At 46.5% G+C, this 22,789-nt stretch overlaps 1 protein-coding gene across 3 annotated transcripts in view; it reads right to left on the reverse strand.

Moving 5' to 3' along the window:
- Window positions 1–683: 683 nt before the first annotated feature.
- Window positions 684–22,789, reverse strand: part of WASF2 (WASP family member 2) — a 73,703-nt gene continuing 51,597 nt past the window's right edge. For all 3 annotated transcript variants that reach the window (XM_006934461.5, XM_045035375.1, XM_019836460.3), the window contains exons 2-9: window positions 22,394–22,566; window positions 15,035–15,169; window positions 14,363–14,516; window positions 12,093–12,210; window positions 10,939–11,069; window positions 8,693–8,848; window positions 6,209–6,723; window positions 684–4,782 (exon numbers count right to left, since the gene is read on the reverse strand). In XM_006934461.5, coding sequence (XP_006934523.1) covers window positions 4,625–4,782; window positions 6,209–6,723; window positions 8,693–8,848; window positions 10,939–11,069; window positions 12,093–12,210; window positions 14,363–14,516; window positions 15,035–15,169; window positions 22,394–22,523 — 1,497 coding nt within the window. In that variant the 5' untranslated portion in view covers window positions 22,524–22,566 and the 3' untranslated portion in view covers window positions 684–4,624. The remainder of the gene's footprint in view (window positions 4,783–6,208; window positions 6,724–8,692; window positions 8,849–10,938; window positions 11,070–12,092; window positions 12,211–14,362; window positions 14,517–15,034; window positions 15,170–22,393; window positions 22,567–22,789) is intronic.

A 22,789-nucleotide genomic window follows, 5' to 3' on the forward strand; every position in this document is an offset into this window, starting at 1 on the left:
GCAGTCACCAACCTTGCTCCCACCCCTCTCCCAGGGCCACCCCACTGCAGTCTGCGGGGCCCGGGACTGGGACTGGGTGTCTGCCCATAAATTACCCCCAGGGACAGTCACCCGCAGCAGCTGTGCTCGGAACAACCGTTGCTTCCTGGGTAGGTCATTTTTTTGGGTCAGAATATAAACCCAGCCCCTTCGCCTTCCCAGGCGGGAGAAGGGGCGTGCGGCAGCCGAAACTTTTTATCAGATTCCACTGAAAATCATTCTATTTAAGGTAAGTTGCTTGGGTCTGAGAGGCAGACAAGATGCCGGCCAGATGTTGGGAAGCAGTATCAGCATTCAGCCGGTGCTCTTCTCCTGCCTGATGAAATGGCCAACAGCCGGTCTCCCCCCCTGGCCCCACACACCCACCGCAGCCAGCTAGGAGGGCCTGGGGATCCGGCCTTCTGGGTCCCCCAACCTGGTCTCCTTCTAAACCAGAATGGTTTCCGCCCTTCATCTCCACCTCCCACACAGGGTATACCATCCAGAACCAGAGGCCTCCTGCTCCTGGAGCCCACCCACACTAGACTTCCCTCCAGAGCTCTGGTCACCACCTGTGGCATTCAATGTTGTCCCCTTCCAATCACTTTTCCCATTAGAAACAGAGAGACGTGCACATAGACAGACACACGCACACACACCAAAGGTGGCTGAGTAGCTACAAAGACTTTATCAAATTACTTAAAATGTCGGCATTTACATATTCGCATGTATATATAAAATTGTTACATGGAATCCTCAGGTCATGGGGGTGCTAATGTGGTCCACACATGAGCCTGGCAGGGAAACAAATGAGGCCAGGCTTGGAGCCACGGGGCTTTAAAAAAAACAGGACATCCTCCTAAGGGCCTAAGAGGAGGAGTACAGCGAAGAGGAAAGGGTCACCTCAGGGGTTTGGTTTAACCTCACCCTCACAGATCTCTAACTGAATCTCCTTTCCCACCCTCAGGGGAAAGGGACCCATTTCCAGACCATTTCCCTACAATGTTATAGGCCCATTCCCTAAAAATCGATGTGGCAAACATACCCAAGAATCCACTGGAATAGGTCCTTATAAATATATTTATATCAGAGAAAACAAGGCACTTTGGGAGCTTTACAGCTCACTCTCCTACATGTACATCATTCTAGACAGAAAGTAAAAATTGGTTAGTTTCTCAAGTGAGTTAACTGAGTTAAGTTAATACAATAACAGAATTGTTCCCTAGCCCTCACTGAGACACAATATGAGGCACAATCTCCTAGCGAAACCTGGTCCCAGGTATGCAGGACCCCAGTAGAGCTCAAAGCCTGATGCCCCCAGGGAGCCTGACACTTCTCTGGAGCAAAAGCCCCTTGCGCTGGGGCACTGGTCCCCTCCCCAGGCCCTGAGGTCAGGTGAGGGGGGCTGCAGAGGGAGGCAGGCAGAGAGCCGAGCTGGGACACGGTGGGAATGCTTAAGCAGGGTCACCAAAGCCACAGAGACCTCAATCTGTCCAAGCTGGCGCTGCAGAGCCGGAGGATCGGCGCCACGGGAAGAGATTTCACATTAGCCCTGACAACACCGCCTCGGCTCTGCGGTGACATTGGCCAGGGTCGTTTCTGAGGGCGCTTGAGCTTCCGTTGGAGGCGAGCTGGAGCTTGGGCCAGCTGCTCTGAGCCCTCCAAGGGACTGCAGAGCCTACCCCCTCCCGGTAGCTGCTCCTTTGGAATGTAGTCATCTCACAAGCATGGCAAAGCCACAAGTCACTTCTGACACTGCTGAATGGAAGCTGGGTCCCTGGGCCACAGGAATGGGGGCAGGTCCCCTGGGCTGGGCAGGCCAGGGAAGGGAGGTGGCTCCTTGGCTTCAGAGCTTAAGAGTCCTTATGAGCCATTGCTCCATACTCCTACCAGCCTTGGCCCAGTTTAAATAATCACTAAACTTTGCATTCTACAATTACAGGATTCCAAAGACACACAATTACCTGCACAGGGTCCTTTATCATCTTAAAGGGCTCTGGGTTTAAAGAAGTTGGGTTTTTTGGGGGGTGGGGGGTGGGGGGGTGTGCATATGCATAAATAGAGCCCAGAGGGCCTCTCGGCTGACTGGGTCCCCAGCCCCCAGAGCTGAGGAGGCTTCGCAAGGCCGGCTGCTACAAAGCACAGAGCTTGGCTGCATAGATTTTAATGAGAGCGTCAGGCAGAGCTGTGCTGTTGCTCTCCGGGACTTGCAGATCATTACCAAACCAGCTGTAGGATGAGAACACAGCACATCGAAACCCTAGGAGGTCACTGAGCTAATGATCTAATCCTACCTTCCGCAGGCAGTGCCCCCCCCAACCCCCCCACCCCCGCTCCTGCCCCCAGCCCTTTCCAGGGCGGATTGTGTCCATTCCAGAAGCCAGGCCAACACCGCCCCCTTCAAGGTCAGAGCAGAATGATAGCAAGTGGCGCTGGCTCCCCCTTTTCCGGAAAGGAGGGGGATGGGGGTAATTTAGTCAAAGCCATTAGGCCCAAACCCTGGCCTGGCCAGGCCCCAGGACTCCTATTTGGGAGAACCACTGCCCTCCACCTGCCTCTCCAGCCACTGCTGGGCTGCAGCCAGGGGCACCTTCAACAGCCATTTTAGGGTTCTGAAGAAAGCACCTTCAGCTTCCAAAGTGCAAGGAGGGAAGCAAGGCGGGGGCACACACAGCTTGGTATGCTCAGCACTGTAGCAGGGTACCAGACCTGCGCCGCAGACACCTGATCTGGGGAGGGCGAGGAGGGTATATTCTGGAGCGGTCCCAGCAGGAGGGCATGCTGGTCCCTACTGGCTCAGTCACCACGCCAGAGTTCAAGGAAAGAAGGCAGAGGGGGAGCATCCAGCCAGGGCACAGCGGTAGTACCCGTGATTACACACTCTCCTCAAGCCGGAGGGGTTTATGAGGGCTTTGGCAATTACTACAACCATTTGCTGTGCTGGGTAGAGACAGATCCTGTTTCTCTTTGTTTCAGGGCTCTGAAAGCTGGAGAAGCCAGGAGAAGCCGGTTTCAGCATAAGAGGCTACACAATAGTTAGGGCAGAAGAGAAGAAACCTCACTGTTGGCCAAAGCTGACCAGTTTTTTTCTGAATAATAGCACCTGTGTATTAGCTCTGGAAAGAGGGGGAGCGAGGGAGGGAACATCACTGCACGCAGTGAGGAGGGAGCTGGAAACAAGACCCAGAGCCCCTCTGCCTTTCAGCCCTCCTCACGGCTGCCAGGCCCCCCTAGGCAGCTACCTGCGGCAGCCGCCAGCCTGAGGGACTGAAGTTTCTACAGCTGGCAGAACCTATGCTTAAATTGGGGAAATAAAAAGGGGACGAGTTGCAGAGGAATTGAAAACAGCACCTGTCAAAGCTGCCTACCCCCTTCCTTCTCTCACTACCTCTGGTCCCCCAGAAGGATGGCTCCCAAGGCCATGTGGTTCTATGGTGACAGTAAAGGGGAAGCAAAGAATTGTAAGACAGGCTATAAGGGTCTGAGCAGCACTGACAGGCCTGGCACTGGCTCTGAGCCCTCCTACTGGGACCCCCACCTATGGGGTAAGGTCTGGAGTAGCACAGAGCCAAGACTGCTCTGCCTAGACTCCAGCAAGTACCCCCTACTTGGTTCCAGAAGACACAGGTGACTTGGAATGAGGAACTCTGGGCTCCAGTTCTGTCACCAATCATCTGTGTGACCTGGAGCAAGTCATTTCCCGTGTCCAGATTTCAGCATCATCAAGAGGGCAGGATTCAAGGAGTTTACCATTCTTTCAGTCCTGCAGCTCTGAGTCTCTAAGCTTGATTCCTGACAGCTAGCAGAGAGGTCCACACACCAGTGTGTTGGGGCTAGTTTGGTCATGGATATTAGAGGTCTGAGCTGGGCTGTGGTGCCTAACGCACCTGGTAGTGAGGGAGGGACATTTAAGGGACACCTGGACACCACACTCTGGAGAGGGAGCCTGGGAGGGAGGCGACAACTTCAGCCTTTAGAAAGGCACAATTTCTGGGCAGATGGGGAGATGCTCCTTAGGGCCTGATGGCTCCTAGCATAAAGGGCATCCAGACATAGAGATAGCTTAGCAAAAGGTAGCTCACCCTGCTCACCAGGGCAAAAAGGTGTGGCAGGCAGTCTGGCTGCTAGGACGTGTGGCCTGCTCTGCCCTCTCAGTGCATGGGAAAAGGGGCTGGCCATGTCCATGCAGGCATTAGGACCAGAAGATGGCTCGTATTATTCAAAGGGTAAGGGTAAGGATTCTGGAAGAAGACCACAGTTGAAAATGGCTCCTAGGGGAAGGCACCAACTCCAATCTAAGCCCAATCAAAGGGATCTGCTCTGGAGTTTTTCCTTCTCTTCAATATGCAACAGTCACTTGAAGGGAAGAGGGAACATCTCAGCTACTGAACCTCAGGAGCCCCACGGGGCCTGACTATGGGGAGACGGGAAAATATATGTTGATTTGGAGGAAGCACTTGGATATATCTTTGGTTGCTTCAGAAAAGGCTTTGGCCCCTTGAAATTGTTTTTTCCTCCCTCTTTCCCCCCATTGGACTGTTGGGATAGGCATCAAAGAAGGCAGCAGCAGGAAAGAAAAAGGAGGTGGGAGAGCAGGCAGAAAGAGTTAATCCGACCAGTCGTCCTCATCAAACTCAGAGGAATCATCTTCTGAGTCACTGTACTCCACAGCAATTCGACGTGACAAGATGGTGGCCACATCGTTGCCCACAACATCCCGCTTCTCTTGTTCTTGCTGCTCCTCAACCTTTCGCAGCTGAAAGCCTGGTGAGAGAGAGAGAGAGAGAGAGAGAAAGAAGGAGAGAAAGAAGGGTTCAGAAGGTGAGTAGGTCTCAGAATCCACACAGGACTGAGGCAGGGGGAGTGGCTACTGGTGGGTGAAGTATGGGGAAAGGGGAAAGAAAAAAAATCCTCTGGAAGAGCAAAGAGAGAAAGGGGAAAGCAAGAAAAGACAATGAGGGTTTATACAATTCTGGCCCTAGTGCTATAGGCATGTTGGAGAGGAAGGCTGCCATCCTTTCCAGTTTCCATGCTGTCAGGCTGGTGAGGACGGTACTTCTCAAGAGGCTCTGAGTGGGGAGTGGCCACCATACTGCACCAAGTGGGCACTCAGTCTGCTCAGTTCATCGATTATCACGGAGCTCAGCTGCCCCAACTTGTCTCCTCCAGACAATCCTTCAGTTCCAGGAGGCTCACACACAGAAGAAACCACTCTAACCCCTAGGGACCAGACCTGACCTCTGACAGAAAGAGAATAAATCTGACAAGGGTCAGATGATGATGGGGAGCACAGAAAGGTGGGGAAGGAGACAAAGAGGGAGGGGATAGGAGAAAAAGGGGAGAAGGACAGGGTGAGAAAGGGGGAAAGAGAGAAGGAAAGAAGGATGTGAAAGGCACAAAAGTAGAGGAGAGGGCCATGGTGGAGTCTGGCCAGAGAAGTACCTTCTAGGGAGTAGTGATGCTTCTTTTTTTCCGGGGCACAAAATGAATGCAAACACATGCAAAGCATGTATTTTCAAGGAGTTCAAAGACCCCAAGTTAAGAACACATTACTTATTTTCACAACCCCGATATATCAAGAGTCACATGCTCTTCTAAGTCAGTCTAGGAACCCTAAGAATCCTTTAGTTTTTAATTAAAAAAAATTTTTTTAACGTTTATTTATTTTTGAGACAGAGAGAGAGCATGAACAGGGGAGGGGCAGAGAGAGAGGGAGACACAGAATCTGAAACAGGCTCCAGGCTCTGAGCTGTCAGCACAGAGCCCGCTGCGGGGCTCGAACTCACGGACCGTGAGATCATGACCTGAGCCGAAGTCGGACGCTTAACCAACTGAGCCACCCAGGCGCCCCTAGTTTTTAATTTTTTAATAGGCTCCACACCCAACGTGGACTCAAACTCAACGACCCTGGGAACAAGAGTCGGATGCTCTACTGACTTGGGTAGAGTACCAGGTGCCCCAAGAGTCCTTTACTTCACACCAAGGTGGAAAGAAATCTAAATCTCTGCTATTTTCAGAGCGAAGCCTTTCTTTAGGCTGATCTAAAGCCTGAGGTCCCTCCCAATCCCTCCCCACCTAATGAAAGCTATTTCCTGGGAAGGGCACAGAACCCCTAGCCCACCCTCCAATCAGTCATCCCGGCTGCAGAAAGACAAGACTTCATGGCCCCGGACCCAGCACTGGGAATTACCTTGACGTATGGCTGAAAGTAAGTCACTGCGGGCATCGCTCACAGGAGGCAAGGACGACTTAGGCTTGGTGGCATCGGCAAGTGGTGGGGGTGCAACAGGCTGGTCATCCACACCACTGAAAGGGAGAGGAGGGGGCCCCGGAGGAGGGGGAGGAGGGGGAGGAGGAGGTGCGCCTATCACTGGTTGGGACAAGGGAGGTGGTGGCAGAGTCGGGTAGTCAGCTGCGGGCGGTGGGGGAGGAGGCGGAGGGGCAGCAAAATTGGGGTGAGGTGGGAAAGATGGGGGTGAAGGTGGTGGTGGGGTCCCCGGAGACCCAAATCCTCCAGGCGGTGGTGGGGGTGGAACGCCCATCACTGGAGGTGGAGGTGGAGGAGCAGGTGGTGGAGCAAACCCGGGTTTGGAGCCTGGAGGAGAGCCCAGAGGAGGCGCTGGTGGTGGATGGCTTGGGCTGACCACACTGGATCTTTTGGGTCCAGCTAAACCGGACCCTCTTTGGTTGCTGTCTGCGGGGCAGCTAAAAGGACACAGAAAGAGACCCATCATCACTCTCAGCATGTGAACATCCACCTCTAATTAAGCTTATATACGAGCCTAGGTTCATTTCAGTTGACTATTATTTCATTTTAGCTCAAATAGAAAGAAAAACCTGAGAATGGTCAGAACAAACCAACACTGCAATGGGGCAGCCTGGTAATGTAATGAGCTTTCATCAACAGAGGAATATAAGCAGAAATTGAGAATAACTATTTGAAAGAAGTAGACTAGGATTCCTCTACCAGGTAAGGGTTAGCCAAGGTCATCTCTTAGGTCCTCCTCAAACCTTTCAGCTTTCCAAGGGAAGGCACCGTCCTGAACCCTCCTCTAGGAGGAAGAGTCTGTTTAATCCTAGAGCTGGGGACCAAGAAGGCATGCAAAAGAAATCTAAAACAACACCCACTCACTGGGCTCTATTCCTCAGGCTACTGTCATTCACCAGATCTTGCGAGGGCAGGAAACCCAAGCCAAGCTGACCAATCTGAGCAGGGTACAGATTTAGGCAAATGTACCTCCAGCGTTCATGTGGAAAAACCTGACAGGGATGAGGATCTGAGGGTCAGCAGAGATGGGAAATGAATGTGCCACTCATTTAACTCACACTGAATTGAAGCTAAGTAAAAAAAGTAAAAGATAAGTTGGTGATCTCTATCTGTTCCAGTATAGCTAAACAGTTAAGTATATAGGCTCTGCAGTCAGAATGACCTGCTTTCCAATCATGGCTCTGCTGTGCAACCTTAGGTAAGTTCACTGACCTCTTTGTGCCTTACCATTCACTCATCTGTAAGATGGGTACCTAGCTCAGGATGATTGTTGTGAGGATTAGGCAACATAGAAGGTGTTTGGCATAACGCCTGGCACCTAACAAACACTTAAAAAAATGTTAATCATTTCTATTATCTAGACAGACTTCACTGAAGTTATTTTACTGGTCCTGGCCTGGATTTGGAACACACATTTTGTACTTAAAAAAAAAAAAAAAAAAAAAAAAAAAGTTTATTTATTCTGAGAGAGCGAGCGAGCACACATGAGCAAGAGAGGGAGGGGCAAAGAAAGAGGAGAGAAAGAATCCCAAGCAGACTCTATGCTGTCTGCACAGAGCCCAACGTGGCACTTGATCTCACAAACCGTGAGATTATGACCTAACCCGAAACCAAGAGTCAGATACTTAACTGACTGAGCCACCTAGGCATCCCTCGTCGTTTTTTTTTTTTTTTTAAGATTTTATTATTTTTTTTCTTTTTTTTTTTTTTTAAATATCTTTATTTTGCTTTTATTCTTGAAGGATAGTTTCATCGTATTTGAAATTCTAGATTGTCAGTTTTGATTTTTCTCCAGCACTTTAAATTTTTTTTTTTTCAACGTTTATTTATTTTTTTGGGACAGAGAGAGACAGAGCATGAACAGGGGAGGGGCAGAGAGAGAGGGAGACACAGAATCGGAAACAGGCTCCAGGCTCTGAGCCATCAGCCCAGAGCCTGACGCGGGGCTCGAACTCACGGACCGCGAGATCGTGACCTGGCTGAAGTCGGACGCTTAACCGACTGCGCCACCCAGGCGCCCCTATTTTTTTTTTCTTAAAAAAACTTTTTTTTTAACATTTATTTATTTTTGAGAGACAGAGAGAGACAGAGCATGAGCATGGGAGGGGAAGAGAGAGGGGAGACACAGACTCTTAGCACAGAGCCTGACGTAGAGCTCAAACTCACAAACCGTGAGATCGTGACCTGAGCCAAAGTCAGACGCTTAACTGACAGAGCTACCCAAGTGCCCCAAGATTTTATTTTCTAAAGTAATCTCTATACCCAAGATGGGGCTCGAATTCACAACCCCGAGATCAAGAGTTGCATGCTCTACAGACTGAGCCTATTCAGGCACCCTAAGGAACACATATTTTGTTCTTGAGTATGTAACCACTCAAAGTAGACAGAAGAGATAGCATCATTTACCTGAATTCTACAGGTGGGGGAGGCAAGCTGTCCTCAGAGAAGGAAGGAGAAGGTGGAGAAGTGGAATCTGACTGCGGCGGTGGTGGGTAGCTGCTTCCATCCATATTTTCAACAGAGCCAATACTGCCATTCTGGTACACCAAGGTGGGCGGATACCTGACAACGAACCCAATGCCGAAACAGTCATTTAAAAAGTGTGAGTGATACGCTCATGCTTTTTTAAGCGACTCCACCAAAATGCATTTGATACAAAAGCTATTAGGAAGAAAGAAAGAGTAAAATTCCACATAAAATTCTGAAATTTAATTTTAGGACTAAATTCTGGATTAAAATTTAGGACTAAATTCTATTGTTAAATGTCTCCCAACCCAGATAATCAAAACCATGCCGTTCCTTTCCCAGTGCTGGTTGGCTTTGGCAAACCCAGCAATTGTTTTAAATTCTCTCCCAAATGTTAAGAGCAGCCTATACCCAAATCCCAAAGTCTGTCTTGTGGCAAAGGGCAAAGCCAAGCCCCAAGGCTAGTGAGCTGTAAACACGTGACTGGCACACAGCCTCATTTGGAGGTCAGCAAGCCTCTGGAGTACTCAAAGGCCAAGGAGGCATTTGATTGCAAAACCAAGCTGAGGACAAATGCAAGTTGCTGTGTGGTAGCTAGACTCGGTCTCCCTGCCAGGTCTCTTATCCAACACAACGAGCTGCCAATTTAAGTAAGGTGCTAGGGCCTGCGCCTCATGAAAACCTGTCCCCCAGAGCACCGGGCCTTGGGTGAACAACAAACCTCCAAATGAGCATAAATACACCAACTAGCAGCTAGCAAAATATGGTTGGTTCCGCTCCACCTCCCCCTTCTCTCCACCACTGTTGGGTTCTAAAGAACTCATTGCAAACAGACTCCAGGAGAAGAGAGTTGAAGAGAACTAACAAATCAAATGATGCTCTGATGCAGAAAATCCCCAAAGCCCAGACCCCTGTAGGCTTGGCACATCTCTTTATAGGTTCCCCAACAAGCATATCCAGGTAGGCCAGCCATGTGGCCTGATCCCAAACTTCTTGGACAAGAGGAAAATGGGAGGCAAAGTCCTTGTTTTCACCAGCCCCATTCCACACCCACAAAAACAACAAAAAACAAACACGTAATCGTTGGCATTCTGAATGTGCAAGATTCTGGCCTTAGAGTCCCAGAACCTGAGACAAGGCCTGACTGAACAAGATGGGACCATGGAACAAAATGGCCCCTTTTACTTGGAGTTGAAGGTAAGAAAGGTGCCCTCAGGGCTGATCTCCCTGTAGAAAGGTTCATTTTTTCTCTCACCACCTTCATCACTCTTTAAAACAAATCTCTTAATCCAGGAAGAACAAGTGTCAGAAGTGTCAAGATTTTCAAAAGTCAAGATTTTCATGGTAGAGTTATTCCTAAAAGCAAGAACAACTCAACTCTTTCCTTTTATCATTCCTAGACACCCGGCATGGGCTGGCATCGTTCTCCGACAGCCAGGATGCAATGTATTTAGAGGAAAAACCAGGGCAACATTCATGCCAAGCAGTCGTGGTAACTTGGCTTTGAATGTCACACAGGTCGGACATCAGGATAAGCATCAAACCAAGCTCTAAAACCATTTTTTTCCTTTTAAACCTCCAGTGTGATTTGGTATTGGGAAATGGGTCAGACTGACATCTACTATTTCCCCATGGAGATATATAGCCTCAATACTGGCCAAGCGACCTTTCCCACACTGTCTCTGAGGTCTGCTTTCAGTCCCTTGGCCAGCCTCTCTCCCGAGACTGACAAAGGCTGACTGAAAAGTTGCTTTGGTGATGTGCACAAATCCTCTGCCTGGCCCTCTCCGCTCCTGTGAAATGCCCAGCCCTTAGGCACGACCTTCAAATCAAAGCTGTGGAGGCAAAGGGCTCCCAAGACCACTTTTCTTCTCTTTCCAGTCTTTTCTTTGAGGCCCACAGACATACTAGTGTCTGGCAGAGCAAGGGCACTAGAAGCCATGGGCTTTCTTTTCCAGACTACTACAGTCACTTCATTTAAACTGCTGCGTCTCATGTTTATTTAGCAAATTTTAATCACCAGATGGATGCGCTTTAAGGTAGCTGATTAACAGTGGTATTGATCTATGCCACACGGCCAGACTTCAGAGGGGTGTGAAAGGTGTCACACCAGAGCTGTTAGGCTGTTGCCCCCAGGTCCCAGGCCCTTCAAAGAATGCTACCAATAGTACGAAAGCATCACATACCCAGAAGGCCCCAGCTTTTCTTTGGATTCCACAAATTCTTGTCCCATCTTCATCTTCTCCCACTCTTCCTTACGTGTCTTGATTTTACGTGGATTTACATTCCCTCGATTTGGATTATCTTTCTTTTCTTTCTATAAGGATAAGAAACAGAAAAGCCTTTGTAAAACATTTTCCAAAGTTCATTAAAATTCCACCAGGTTTCATGGATGCAGAGAGATGATTTGCCTGGACAACACACGGTAACTAGAGAATTTATAGAATTACTCGTTTAGGAATGACCTAGAGTCATCTAGTTCAAACCACCTCCCAAAGTCAAACACATTCACTCAATCCCACACTCAGACACCTCTACAGATAGGAAACTCACTACCTCTTTGGGTAGCTCATTGATGTTTCTGAGCAGCTCTAATTGTTAGAAGGTTAGTAAAAAAGCTATTTGTTACTCGCTCTGCCACAAAGGTCAGTCAACAGAGATGAGGAGTAATAACAGCCGTAAATATCTGGGACAGACATAAGGAAATAGTTAACAAAACAAAATAAAACAACCAAGGCAGAATTCCTCAGCCCGTGCAGCTGCACTAGCCCCTGGCACTCTCTTGGGCCTCCCGGCAGACATGCTAATGGGACTGTGAGGTTGCCACCGGTAGGTCATATGCTTACACGCATCACTGGAGGTCTAGGGGAAGGGAGCACCTCCCAAAACTAAGTCTATGCCTTCACCCCGCCCTACCGAACCAGTAGTGAAGGTGTTAAACTGTTCCTGTTTGTAAATCAAACACTGTAGGGCCCTGTGCTGATCTCTGAGAAATGAGCTGCAAAACTGGCGGGGAAGGGACTAGCCTAGCTTGAGTGTCCAGCAGAGTCAGGTGCAAATTGCAAGAGAAATAAATGGTGAATAGAAAAGTCAATTTCTAAAACTCAGCCTGAATATACTCAATTGTTAATAGCGCTAGGGGGAACAAACACATTTTTGGTGTGATTTATACTTTCATCTTGGTTGTGCTTGGAGTGGACACATTTTTTAAAGAGTTTCACCTGGCATCCAAGCAAGCAGCCACTTGGAATGATTACTTCATATAAGACTGGCTTCCTTTTTATCCCCCCTCCACAATCGTGCCTACTGATGTGTAGAACAGAGGCCCCTTTCCCCTCACCCTATGCTTTCTCTTCTCTTTCATGATATCCTTGGTGTCCTGCAGCATCTTCTCCTTCCAAAGATCAAAGAAGTACGAAGGGTCTGTGTAGAATTTGAGTGCCTCTTTCCCATCGTCCCTGGGATAGAAATGAAGACAAGTAGCTGTCAGTAGACAGATGAGCTCCCAACCAAATCCAATATTCCAAATACCTACCAGTTAGCAGTTTTTACACTGAGGAATCAAGAAGTCATTCAAATCGACTGCATATTTCCTCTTCCACACCAGCATTCCAATGCCCCCTGAATGGCGCCTCTTTATTTATCTGGCTTTTTAAGAAACTTAGCCTTACTTTCAATTCCTGATAGAGGAATTTGCATGGTCAGGGCAAGAATGGGCTAGAGCAGCAGGGATCCTGATTATTTCTAATGATCTGCATGGCTACAGACATCCCCCTGAGGACATCCTGATATCCTGGCACACCAGAGGGGATTTCTGCCATTGGTTCCCCTTCCCCCACCAATTCCCCAGCACTCTCTAGGAAGCATTAGTGGCTTCCCACCCACATGAAACCTATGCACATATGTGCAGGTTCACATGTGTACATTATGTATACATATATATACATGAAAGCATTTATGTGTGCAGCTGTTATTCCTCTGTAAAAACAGGTAACCACAGCAATCCACCTTCTTGCTCCCTTCTAGAATAGCTCAGCACCCCCCACCCAACCCCCCAACCACAAGGGGGCCCCAGTGAAAACACATGGCCAGCTGTTTTATAGGATTGAATTACCATCTTTTAGTGGCTGTGACAGAAGTACAGAGAGAGCTACTGAGTGTCCACGTAAGGGTTACCTGCCAGACTTGATGTTCCTGGTTGGAATCCTGCACTTTGGCATGACTAAGTCTCTCTTCACTTTCTAAAAAGTATGTGCTAGGTAGGGGTGGACATTTATTTTAGCACTATTCTAAACTAAAAAGAATTAGAAAGGCAATTCCATTCCCTGGCCTCCAATCCTGTCACAACACACAGAAAGCATTTCCAAATCAAACACTAATGATTTTTATATTAAATCTTATTCTGAGTTAGCTACACCATTGCTCATTTCTGTTAGGCCAAATCTAGATAATTGAGAGGAGAATGATAACTAAGAAAATACCATTAACTGGAAAATAAACTTGTCTTAATATCATTTGTTTACCCTATCCTATCACACAAGCCCTTTGTCGTATGTCATACTCCCTTCAATATCAGGTGTACACTCGCTTCTTGCCCTGAAACCCCTCTGCCCAAATCCAACTTGATAAATGATGGAGGCTACAGAGTCAAATCTCTGCCCTGCTCTGCCAGCTAGCCCCTTTGAAAGCCAAGGTGCAAAGATAATTTTACGCAGTAATAATGCAGGATAGATGCTATGTACTTTTATCCTGTGTGAATAGCTACCATGCTCCTATTCCAGGCTCCCTGGATCAGGTGGGTGTCCTTGAGTTTCACACACACATTCTACTTTGCAGTATACCCATGTCTCACAGAAGACATCTGCCTCCAGCTATCTGTAATTACTTTTTACCTGTTCCAAAGATATTTATGGATACAAGCAAGATAAATATTCGCTTTCTGCCCCTGCTCAGTGGTTTTTTGCAGGATGATCACACTACAGACCACTGGAGGGGGGAAGGGCTTTAAGCTGTCTATAAGGCTACCTTCTTTCTCAAGTTTAGCTGCAGCAGCATAGGTCTTTGCAGAGGGGAGTGTCGAAAGGATGTTCTAAACAAAGTAAAGACACTCATTTGGAAGGATGCCGATTATTCCTTAAGCTCTGAAGGACCCTCAGGGCCCAGAGCAGCCAGTCCACAAAGCTAGCCCCACTAACACACCCAAACATCTGGTAATCTAGTGGTTTCTGAGTAAGTGGGAGCCTTGCTAGAATGCTGCCCCTGGGATGCATGCTCTAGGACTGCCTTGTAACAAAGTCCTTTTGGTTCTATAATAACTAAATTCCTTGGACAGAATCCAAGGTGGACCTGGCTTACACCAAATTAAACTCTGCAGCATGCAATGTTATGGCAAACTTTCAATACATATTATATTTACTATGAATTTCAGAAACCAAACAATAATAAGTGACAAGTGTTTATATGGTAAATATTAGCTTCTGCTGCCACAAACAACTCTGGGGTAGGTAGTAAGCTTTTTGATACAATCCTCTGACGTAAACATCTTTAAATAAAAAAACACTCTAGTGCTGTTAACCACAGGTTGAAAAAGGGAGGAACTAGCCAGGTTACCTGTAAGGGGTAAGATTGTTGAGAGGTGGAGGAGTATCACAGGTGTTATATGTTTCTAAGACAGGTACTGGGAGAGAGTTTCTGTCGAAAAGCTTCTGGTCTTGAATGGTAGAGCTTCTGAAGGCCTTTCGGGTGTTGATTCCTTGCAGTGACACTGAGAGAAGATGGAAGGCATTAGAAAATGGACGACAGGCTATTTGAGCAAACACTGAGTCACACCAGTCTGAGAGGCCTCAGCTGCTGCGTTTCTTGGCTGCGGCTGTCTGCAGCCAGGTTTTTTTTCCTCCCCCTCTGGGGAAGCCCCACAAGGCTGTCAGCAGCCCAGCCATTTCACGACTGAACAAAATGAGGCAACACAAAGGTTTACTATGTGGCCAGATCTAGCAGGCCTCTCCTTGGGAGGAATGAATCTTCCAAGTACTTTTATGGTAACAAAATACGACTGGGGGAGGGGGCATTTGAGCAAGAATTGGGGGAATGGGAGAGAGGGAGTGTGTGGGGGTGTGGTAGAGCTAAAAAGATTTCTTTACACCACCCAGGCTTGTGTCATTTCAAAGCAGAACTCCATAGGTCTCTGTGATTTTTCCCTTTACTTTTTTATAAATCAGGAAAAAAAAAAACTCTAAGAAACTGCTCAGCAAAGCCTGCAAATGCTGAGCTCAGCTTCCTTACCTTCTTCTTCCTTGGGATCCAGCTGAGTGACTTTAACTTGTAGGCGGTCGACCCTCTCAGCAAGGGAGCTTACCCGAGAGGCAAAGGTATTTGCCTGAGTAAAGAGCTCTCCAACAATGTCCTCTGCATATTTACCTGAAAGAGCAAAGAAACCAAGTCACTAGTGCATAAAAATGACATAAATGGTTAGAAAAACTGGCTACTATAGATTTTACTCCCCACCTCCCCAACACACGCACACACCCCCTAAGATGGTTTGGGTTACATGCAGATGCTTGCTCTTCATAGATAGATAGAGAGATGCCCTCCATAGTTTGAGCAGTCTGCTTATGTTCTCTATAATAGTCTTCTTGGCAAACTCTGAACAGTCACGAACTCAGTGCAGGATGAATAATACCAAAAGGTGCAATACAAAAAATTAATCCTGGAAGAGCAGACAATATGTAGACATATGCCTACAGCCCTTACCCCCTTGCTGCTTGGTAAAAGCACCTTGTAAAATGGTTCTGGGAAACAGACTGGGAGTTACAAGGACCTTGTAGGTATCTACCATTAACATGAAAAATAAGAAATTACATCCTCAATGGAGCCTCCAAAGTACATTCAACAACCATGATGAGTTGTGGTATCTTCGAGGGGCCTTGAACTTATCAACAATTCACAGCACAGACTTATAACTTCTTCTAAGGGGTGAGAAGGTTATCTTATGTTTTATAACATACAACTTTGGAAGTCTTTGCTTTAGGTTATAATCCTTCAAATTTACATCTCAAGGAAGAAGTGAAAAGCTGAAACTTTCAAGCCCTCCCTGAAAACCGACATACCAGTGGTCTCTTTCTGCAATATCTTATTTTTTTAGAAAAAGAAAAGAGTTCGTACTTTCAACCCTGGAATGCAAGGAGAATTTGCAGCCAAAGAAACCGAACAGCAATTTGACACTACCTCCATATTGTCATTCCAAGCCACAAAGCACATTCTTGCTAGGAATGAAAAGTGGTACATATGAATAAATATATCATCTGAGTTTCTTAACTTGCAAGGTGAAGGTAGGCAGAAGTCACTGTGCCCAACCAAAAAAACTATTGAGAACTATTTTAAGTAGGCTCTGATTCTTAGCTTTGAAACTACATGTATGCTTAGTCCACACTTGAGGGGAAAAATATTAGTCAAAAGGCCAAAAGTGCACCTTCAGGGTGAACTAACTACAGCTCACCTTCCCAGTGTAACCTGGAGAGTAAGGATAAGACCAATCAACAGCATATTTTGAATTGCTGGTAAATTTAGTCGATAAGGAGTTTCTAATCAAGGAAGGGACAAGTCTTTGCATACTGAACGATTTTGTGATTTAAACAACCATGGGAAGCTCCTGGGCTCAAAGAACACAAATTGGCAGAGAATCCTATCTGATCCCTGTCCATAATACAGCTAAGTCCTATAAAGACCATACTGCATCATGCTCAACCAGGTAATGGAAAACTGATTGGAAAGCTAACGCAGAGAAACATGCAGCATTATGTGTGGAAAATAGACCAGGCTCAAAAATATCTGTTAACCAGGGCACCTGGCTGGCTTAGTTGGTAGAGTATGCGACTCTTGATCTCGGGGTCATGAGTTCAAGACCATCTTGGGCATGGAGATTAGTTCAAACAAATCAAAACCTCAATCAATCAATCAATCAGTCAGTCAACTAATGAGCTATTCTGGAGGAAAAGAAAACCCCAAATCAACCCACCCTTAGGTCACCAAGAGAGTACCCAGATTTTCTGTTCCTCAGTGAAGGCAGTAGTGGTAACGTGAGTAGTGGCTGAATGTGGCACAGTGATTTTCAAGATAAAATCTTACCCCCAACATATAAACATGCTAACGCTGAGAATGCTGTTTGAAGAGGGAGTGAGGTGGTGTGAAGGTTTCCCCACTGTCACATCATCCCCTCAGGCCCTGGGCCTACTCAGAACTACAAGATGATGTATGGAAAAAGCAGCAGACTTCAATCAGAAAAGTCTGGATTTAAGTCTCAGTTCTTTCTATTTATACCTGTGTACTCTTCAGCAAGTCACAATGTCTCAGCCTCAGTTTCCTCATCTGTAAAATGGGGATAACTGTATCAACCTTACTAAACTGTCATAGGATTAAACAAGCTAAAAATGTAAGTTGTTACAACGAAATTCTCCCTTATACTGCTCAACCACATCAGATGACTTTCAAGAATGTATCTAAATATCCTATTTTACACTTACAAGGAATTTAAGATATAATTCCAGTCAGTAATATGATAGCCCCTATTCTTCAAGTACTAAAAACTACTCCAATCTCTGAAAACAGAAGTGTGATACTTCTATAGGAGAAAACCAAAGTGCCTTGTTCAGAGTTAAATTTCATTCAGATTACCAAGATACACCCACTATCACATCAGGACATTCATAATAGTTATCAAACACATTTTGCAAAAGAATCCAGAAGCAGTCTTTAATTTTTTTTTTCCTTAGCAGAACTCTTCAAATGAAAGCCTATGTGGAAATGAACAGGTAAAACTGATTTTTAAAACTGTGAAGCTGCTCTTGTTGAAGTCTGAGTGGGAGTCTTGGAGCCCCCAGGGGCATGGCCCCAGTATGCTCAGAAAACCCAGTATCATAGCATGATTTCTTAATGACCCAAGTGGGGGTTCCATTCTACCAGGTGGTCAGGATACTAATTCAAAAGTGCAGGCTGGCTGGGCTGTGTCTATATCTCCTAAGATATGGCAACATAGTATGTGAAATGCCAATCTCCCTGCACTGAGGGAAAATAAAAATTCTGGATATGCTATCATGCAGCAATCCAAGGCTGTGGAATTTTTAATTTTGTGCCTTATCCACACCATAATCACACTTTGCCTACTAGGCCAAGAACTTCTGGCTACAGCACACGAGGACAAGGTCATGGCTATGAAGTACATATGAACTTATTCCTGTGCCGCTCTCTGTTAGATGAAATACTAGTCATCTTTGGAGGCCTGGTGTGAATCTACCCTCTTCTAAGAAGCATTCCCTAACTCTCCCTATGCCCCCACACCATGCACTGAATCCCCATACAGAGTACTACTTCCTTCCCTGTGTTCTCTGTGCACTGACAGCATGGAATGGTGGAGGGAACACAGGCATACATCATTCAACAAACATTTACTGAGCTTCTACTGGGTGCCAGATTCTACACAAGATAAAACATTGGGGTTCAAGGATAAACAAGACATGATTTCTGCCTTCAGAGAACTTTTAATTTAGTATAAGAGATACAGAAAAGTTTCAACACAATGTGGCAAGTAATGATACAGCTCAGAGGAGCACTTAGTCCAACCTAGAAGAGATCCTTGAGCTAGGCCTTGCAAGAGCAGCTGCAAGGATGGTGAGGGTACTCCAGGCAGGAGACAGCAAGGGCATCGCATGCAAGTATGAGAGTATGGTCTCTCTCACAAATACTATAAGTGATAAATCATTCTTCCTTCCTTTTCCCCCCTCTTTTCCTTCTTTCTCATTAAAAAAAAAAATCTTTTAAAAAGATTATAAAATGGGAGGGGTGCCTGGGTGGCTCAGTCGGTTGGGCATGCATCCGACTTCAGTTCAGATCATGATCTCATGGTTTGTGAGTTCAAGCCCTGCATCCTGCTCTGTGCTGACAGCTCAGAGCCTGGAGTCTGCTTCCGATTTTGTGTCTCCCTTTTTCTCTCTGCTCCTCCCCTTCTCATGCTCTCTCTTTCCTTCAAAAATAAATATTAAAATTTTTTTTAATAAAATAAAAAATAAAAGGATTATAAAACGGGAGAAGATGGATGGCAGAAAATGAGATTTGAAAGGAAGGCGGGTCTTGAAAAGTCTTGAATGCCAGGCCAAGAAACTTAAACAATTCCACAGTGAAGAACAGGGGAGATTTCTAACATTTGCACTCTTATGTACGTACATATGTACGTACATACGTATGTATGTATACATTTATTTTTTGTTCATTCATTCATTCGAGTAGGGGAGCAGGGAAGGGGATAGGGAGAGGGAGAGAGAGAATCTTAAGCAGATTCCTCAGGGCTCGATCTCAACAGCTCAGGGTTCATTATCATAATCTGTGGGATCATGACGTAGGCCGAAACCAAGAGTTGGACGTTTAATCGACTGAGCCACCCAGGCAACCCTTGTACTCTTATTTTAAAAACACTTTTGGGGCACCTGGCTGGCTCAGATGGTTAAGCATCTGACTCTTGATTTCGTCTCAGGTCGTGATCTCATGGTCATGAGATGGAGCTCTGTGTTAGGCTTCGTGATGAGTGTGGAGCCTGTTTGGGATTCTCTTTCTCTGCCCTTTCTCTGCTCTCTCTCAAAATAAACAGACATTAAAAAAACAAAAAACAAAAAACTTTTAAATTGCAAAAGTTAACACAGACTTAACTTTTAAAAAGTCAAATAATTTAGAATTATAAAAGTAAAAAGTGAAATTTGCATTTTGAGCAGACCACTCTGGCAGGGATACACGTTTTAAGATTTGTAAGATCTTTAGGTTTATATATTTAAGAGGACTGATAGAGAAAGGGAGGCCAGAGGGAGGCTAAGGCAACAGTTAATTTTATTATTTTTTATTATGTTTGCTTATTTGTGAGAGAGAGAGAGACAAAGCACAAGTGGAGGAAGAGCAGAGAGAGAGACACACAAAATTCCAAGCAGGCTCCAGGCTCTGAGCTGTCAGTGCAGAGCGGGCCGCAGGGCTCGAACCCATGAGCTGTGAGATCATGACCTGAGCCAAAGTCGGATGCCCAACCGACTAAGTAACCCAGGTGCCTCTATTTCTTTTTTTAACTTTATTTATTTAGAGAGAGAAAGGGAGAAAGGGGGAGGGAGAGAGGGAGAGAGGGAGAGAGGGAGAGAGAGAGAGAGAGAGAGAGAGAGCGAGAGCGCACGCACGCAGGGGTGGGGCAGAGAGAGAGAGGGAGACAGAATCCCAAGCAGGCTCCGCACTGTCCGCACAGAGCCTATTGTGGGGCTTGAACTTACAAACTGTGAGATCATGACCTGGGCCGAAGTCAGACACTTAACTCACTGAGCCACCCAGGCACCCCAAGGGAACAGTTTAGGTGAGAGTTAACGAAGGTCTAAACCAGGGTGGTGTTGGCAGAGACAGAGCAGAGAAATTCTTTGGAAATCTTACTTTACCTCTTACTGGCTGTTGTCTCTCTAGGCAAGTTACTTTTCTGAGCTTTCACTTCTCCTGAAAAATGGGAATACCACCACCTACCCTCACAGGATCACTGAATAGATTAAATGAGATCATCTATGTCAAGATCCTATTAAAACCTGGCATAAAGTGGGCAATCAACAAATGTGAGTTCCCCTCTCATCGCCCTCTCCCCTTAAAAATTATTTATTTCTGTCTCCTCTAGTAGATTATAAGCTCCTATAAAGCAGAGACCTTTTTTCTTTAATTTATTTTTTACATTTATTTTTGAGAGACAGAGAGATACAGAGCATGAGCAGGAGAGGGGCAGAGAGAGAAGGAGACACAGAATCCAAAGCAGGCTCCAGGCTCCGAGCTGTCAGCACAGAGCCCGATGTGGGGCTTGAACCCATGAACCGTGAGATCATGACCTGAGCCGAAGTCAGACGCTCAACTGACTGAGCCACCCAGGCGCCCCTGGCAGAGACCATTTCTTATTATCACTCTATTCCCTCAGCATCTGGCACATAAAATATGTTCAATACATGTTTATTGGATAAAAAAAAAGGGTCAGTTAGCTCTACAATGTGAGGAAATCTTGTTTCTGTAGGTACAAACCAATCCTGGCCCTCAGATCAGCTTCCTCAAGATGGGAGTGGTCTGATCACAAGTGAGAGAGTGAGCAATGACATCCATCAACACTACCCTGGAAAAACACCTGAGAGAGAGCATAACTCCTGCTGAGTGAGAGTAAGAAGCATCATTAGCTAGATGTCCTTTGTCCTATGGAGAAGGAACCGGTGTGTGATTGACTTGCACCCATTTGGCCTTCTCAGGGTGACAGAAGCAGAAATGATGCTTTTAAGAAGCACTGAGGCTCTCTACAGCCTTCATGTGCTTCCTTGTCAGCTGCACTGCTACTGCACTGCTGTCAATGTTCCTTTGTGTAAGACGGGCACTGGCAGGGTTTCGTTTCTTCGTGACGCCCCATCCAGGTTTCCCTAAGCCCTAGATCAACAGAGATGGCCTCTGGAGCTAGGAAAAGGCTTAGGAATCTCAGACCCCATACATCATATGGTCGCAGAACTCTGTCTCCTCAGGCCCCTGTTTTAAAGGCAGGGCCTGTTACTATCTGGGGGAATGCAGGCTTTCCTGATACCCCACTGCCTTCACTAAGGGTAGTAGTGATTCAATAGAAGGGGTGAATGTCTGAAAGAATTCATACCAAGATGCCTTTGCTAAGGAAGATCACTAAAATGGCAATTTGACGAAGGTTCTTATGGGAGCTGGAGTGGCACTAAGACAAATGCAGAGCCTATCCAAGCGTCTGCTCTTCCCCTACCTCAGCTTCAAACAAAGTCAGCTTGATTCACAATGAAATCCATGTACTCCACCCTAGGCAGTCTCATTCATTCTTGCCAATTAAAACAACAACAACAACAACAACAACAACAACAACAAAAATATCATTGAGCTGGCTTTCCCTCAACGCCAAAACAGACTGGGCTAACAACCGTCTTCTTGCTAGAGAAGAATGGCTCCAGCTACACTTTGTGTCATTGTGTGTCCATGCAGCTTGCAAAATTCCCAATACCCTAGAGACTGCAAAAGTAATTTGCACCCCGAACTTGGACCTGGGGGCTTGCAGCACAATTAAATGTGTACCGGGGTACACAAGTCAGCTAGAATCTGAGTGCATGTTTGCTTTACTCCTCTTTGGGAAGAAAAGTTGGGGGAGGGGGTGTAGGGTAGAGAAAGACTATTGGCACATTTGAGGCTTCAACAAAGTCAGCTACATTGAACAGCTCGTGCAATTATGGGCACATTCCCCAACCCAAGATGCTGCTCTGTGAACCTCCCACTTTACACACAGAGAATTCTGCTCTGTCATTCCATCTGCAGTTTCTGCTGCAGCCCTTCCTGCCACCCTTCCCACAGATTTCTTTTGAAGCAGGTGGAGGGGGAGGTGGAGGGAACCTAGAGGGTGGTGGTAGATGAAGAAAAGGTTGAGGGGAAGAATTCTGTACCAAAAATGAACCTCTCTTTGGGGAGAGGGGGAGGGATACATTTTCGCATTACCTAGGGAAGGCAGATGGGGGAGAAATAGGAGCACGGGAGGAGAAGGAAACTAAATAAAGAGCACCAACGACCCCTGAGGGCAAAGCACAGGCTCTCTGCGGCACTCACTCAGGCTGCCCAGCTGTCGGATGACATTTGCCAGGGTGATGTTGGTCACGCATTCCAGCTCGCTTCTAACGCTAGGCAACGTCTGACGGCACAGGTGCCTTGGCTCGATGTTCCTCGTTACTAACGGCATGGTGGACCTGCTTCAGGCAATGTTCTGAATGATGAAAAACAACCTAAAAAAGAAATAACAGGAAAGTATTACTCAACCACAAATTCCAGGCACACTAGGGCTGTGTGAGTCTTTTTTTTCTTTTGTCTTGTTCTGATCTAAAACAGCTTTAAAAAAATCTCTCCCCCATCATTTCTTCTTTTTTAAGCTCCCCCCGCCCCAATCTTTAAGGTTTGCTATTAGAAGGCTTGCCGGATCAGTTTAGAAATTCTGAACTAGTGACTGCT

The sequence above is a fragment of the Felis catus genome, chromosome C1 (assembly GCF_018350175.1).
Source record: "Felis catus isolate Fca126 chromosome C1, F.catus_Fca126_mat1.0, whole genome shotgun sequence".
Taxonomy (NCBI): domain Eukaryota; kingdom Metazoa; phylum Chordata; class Mammalia; order Carnivora; family Felidae; genus Felis; species Felis catus.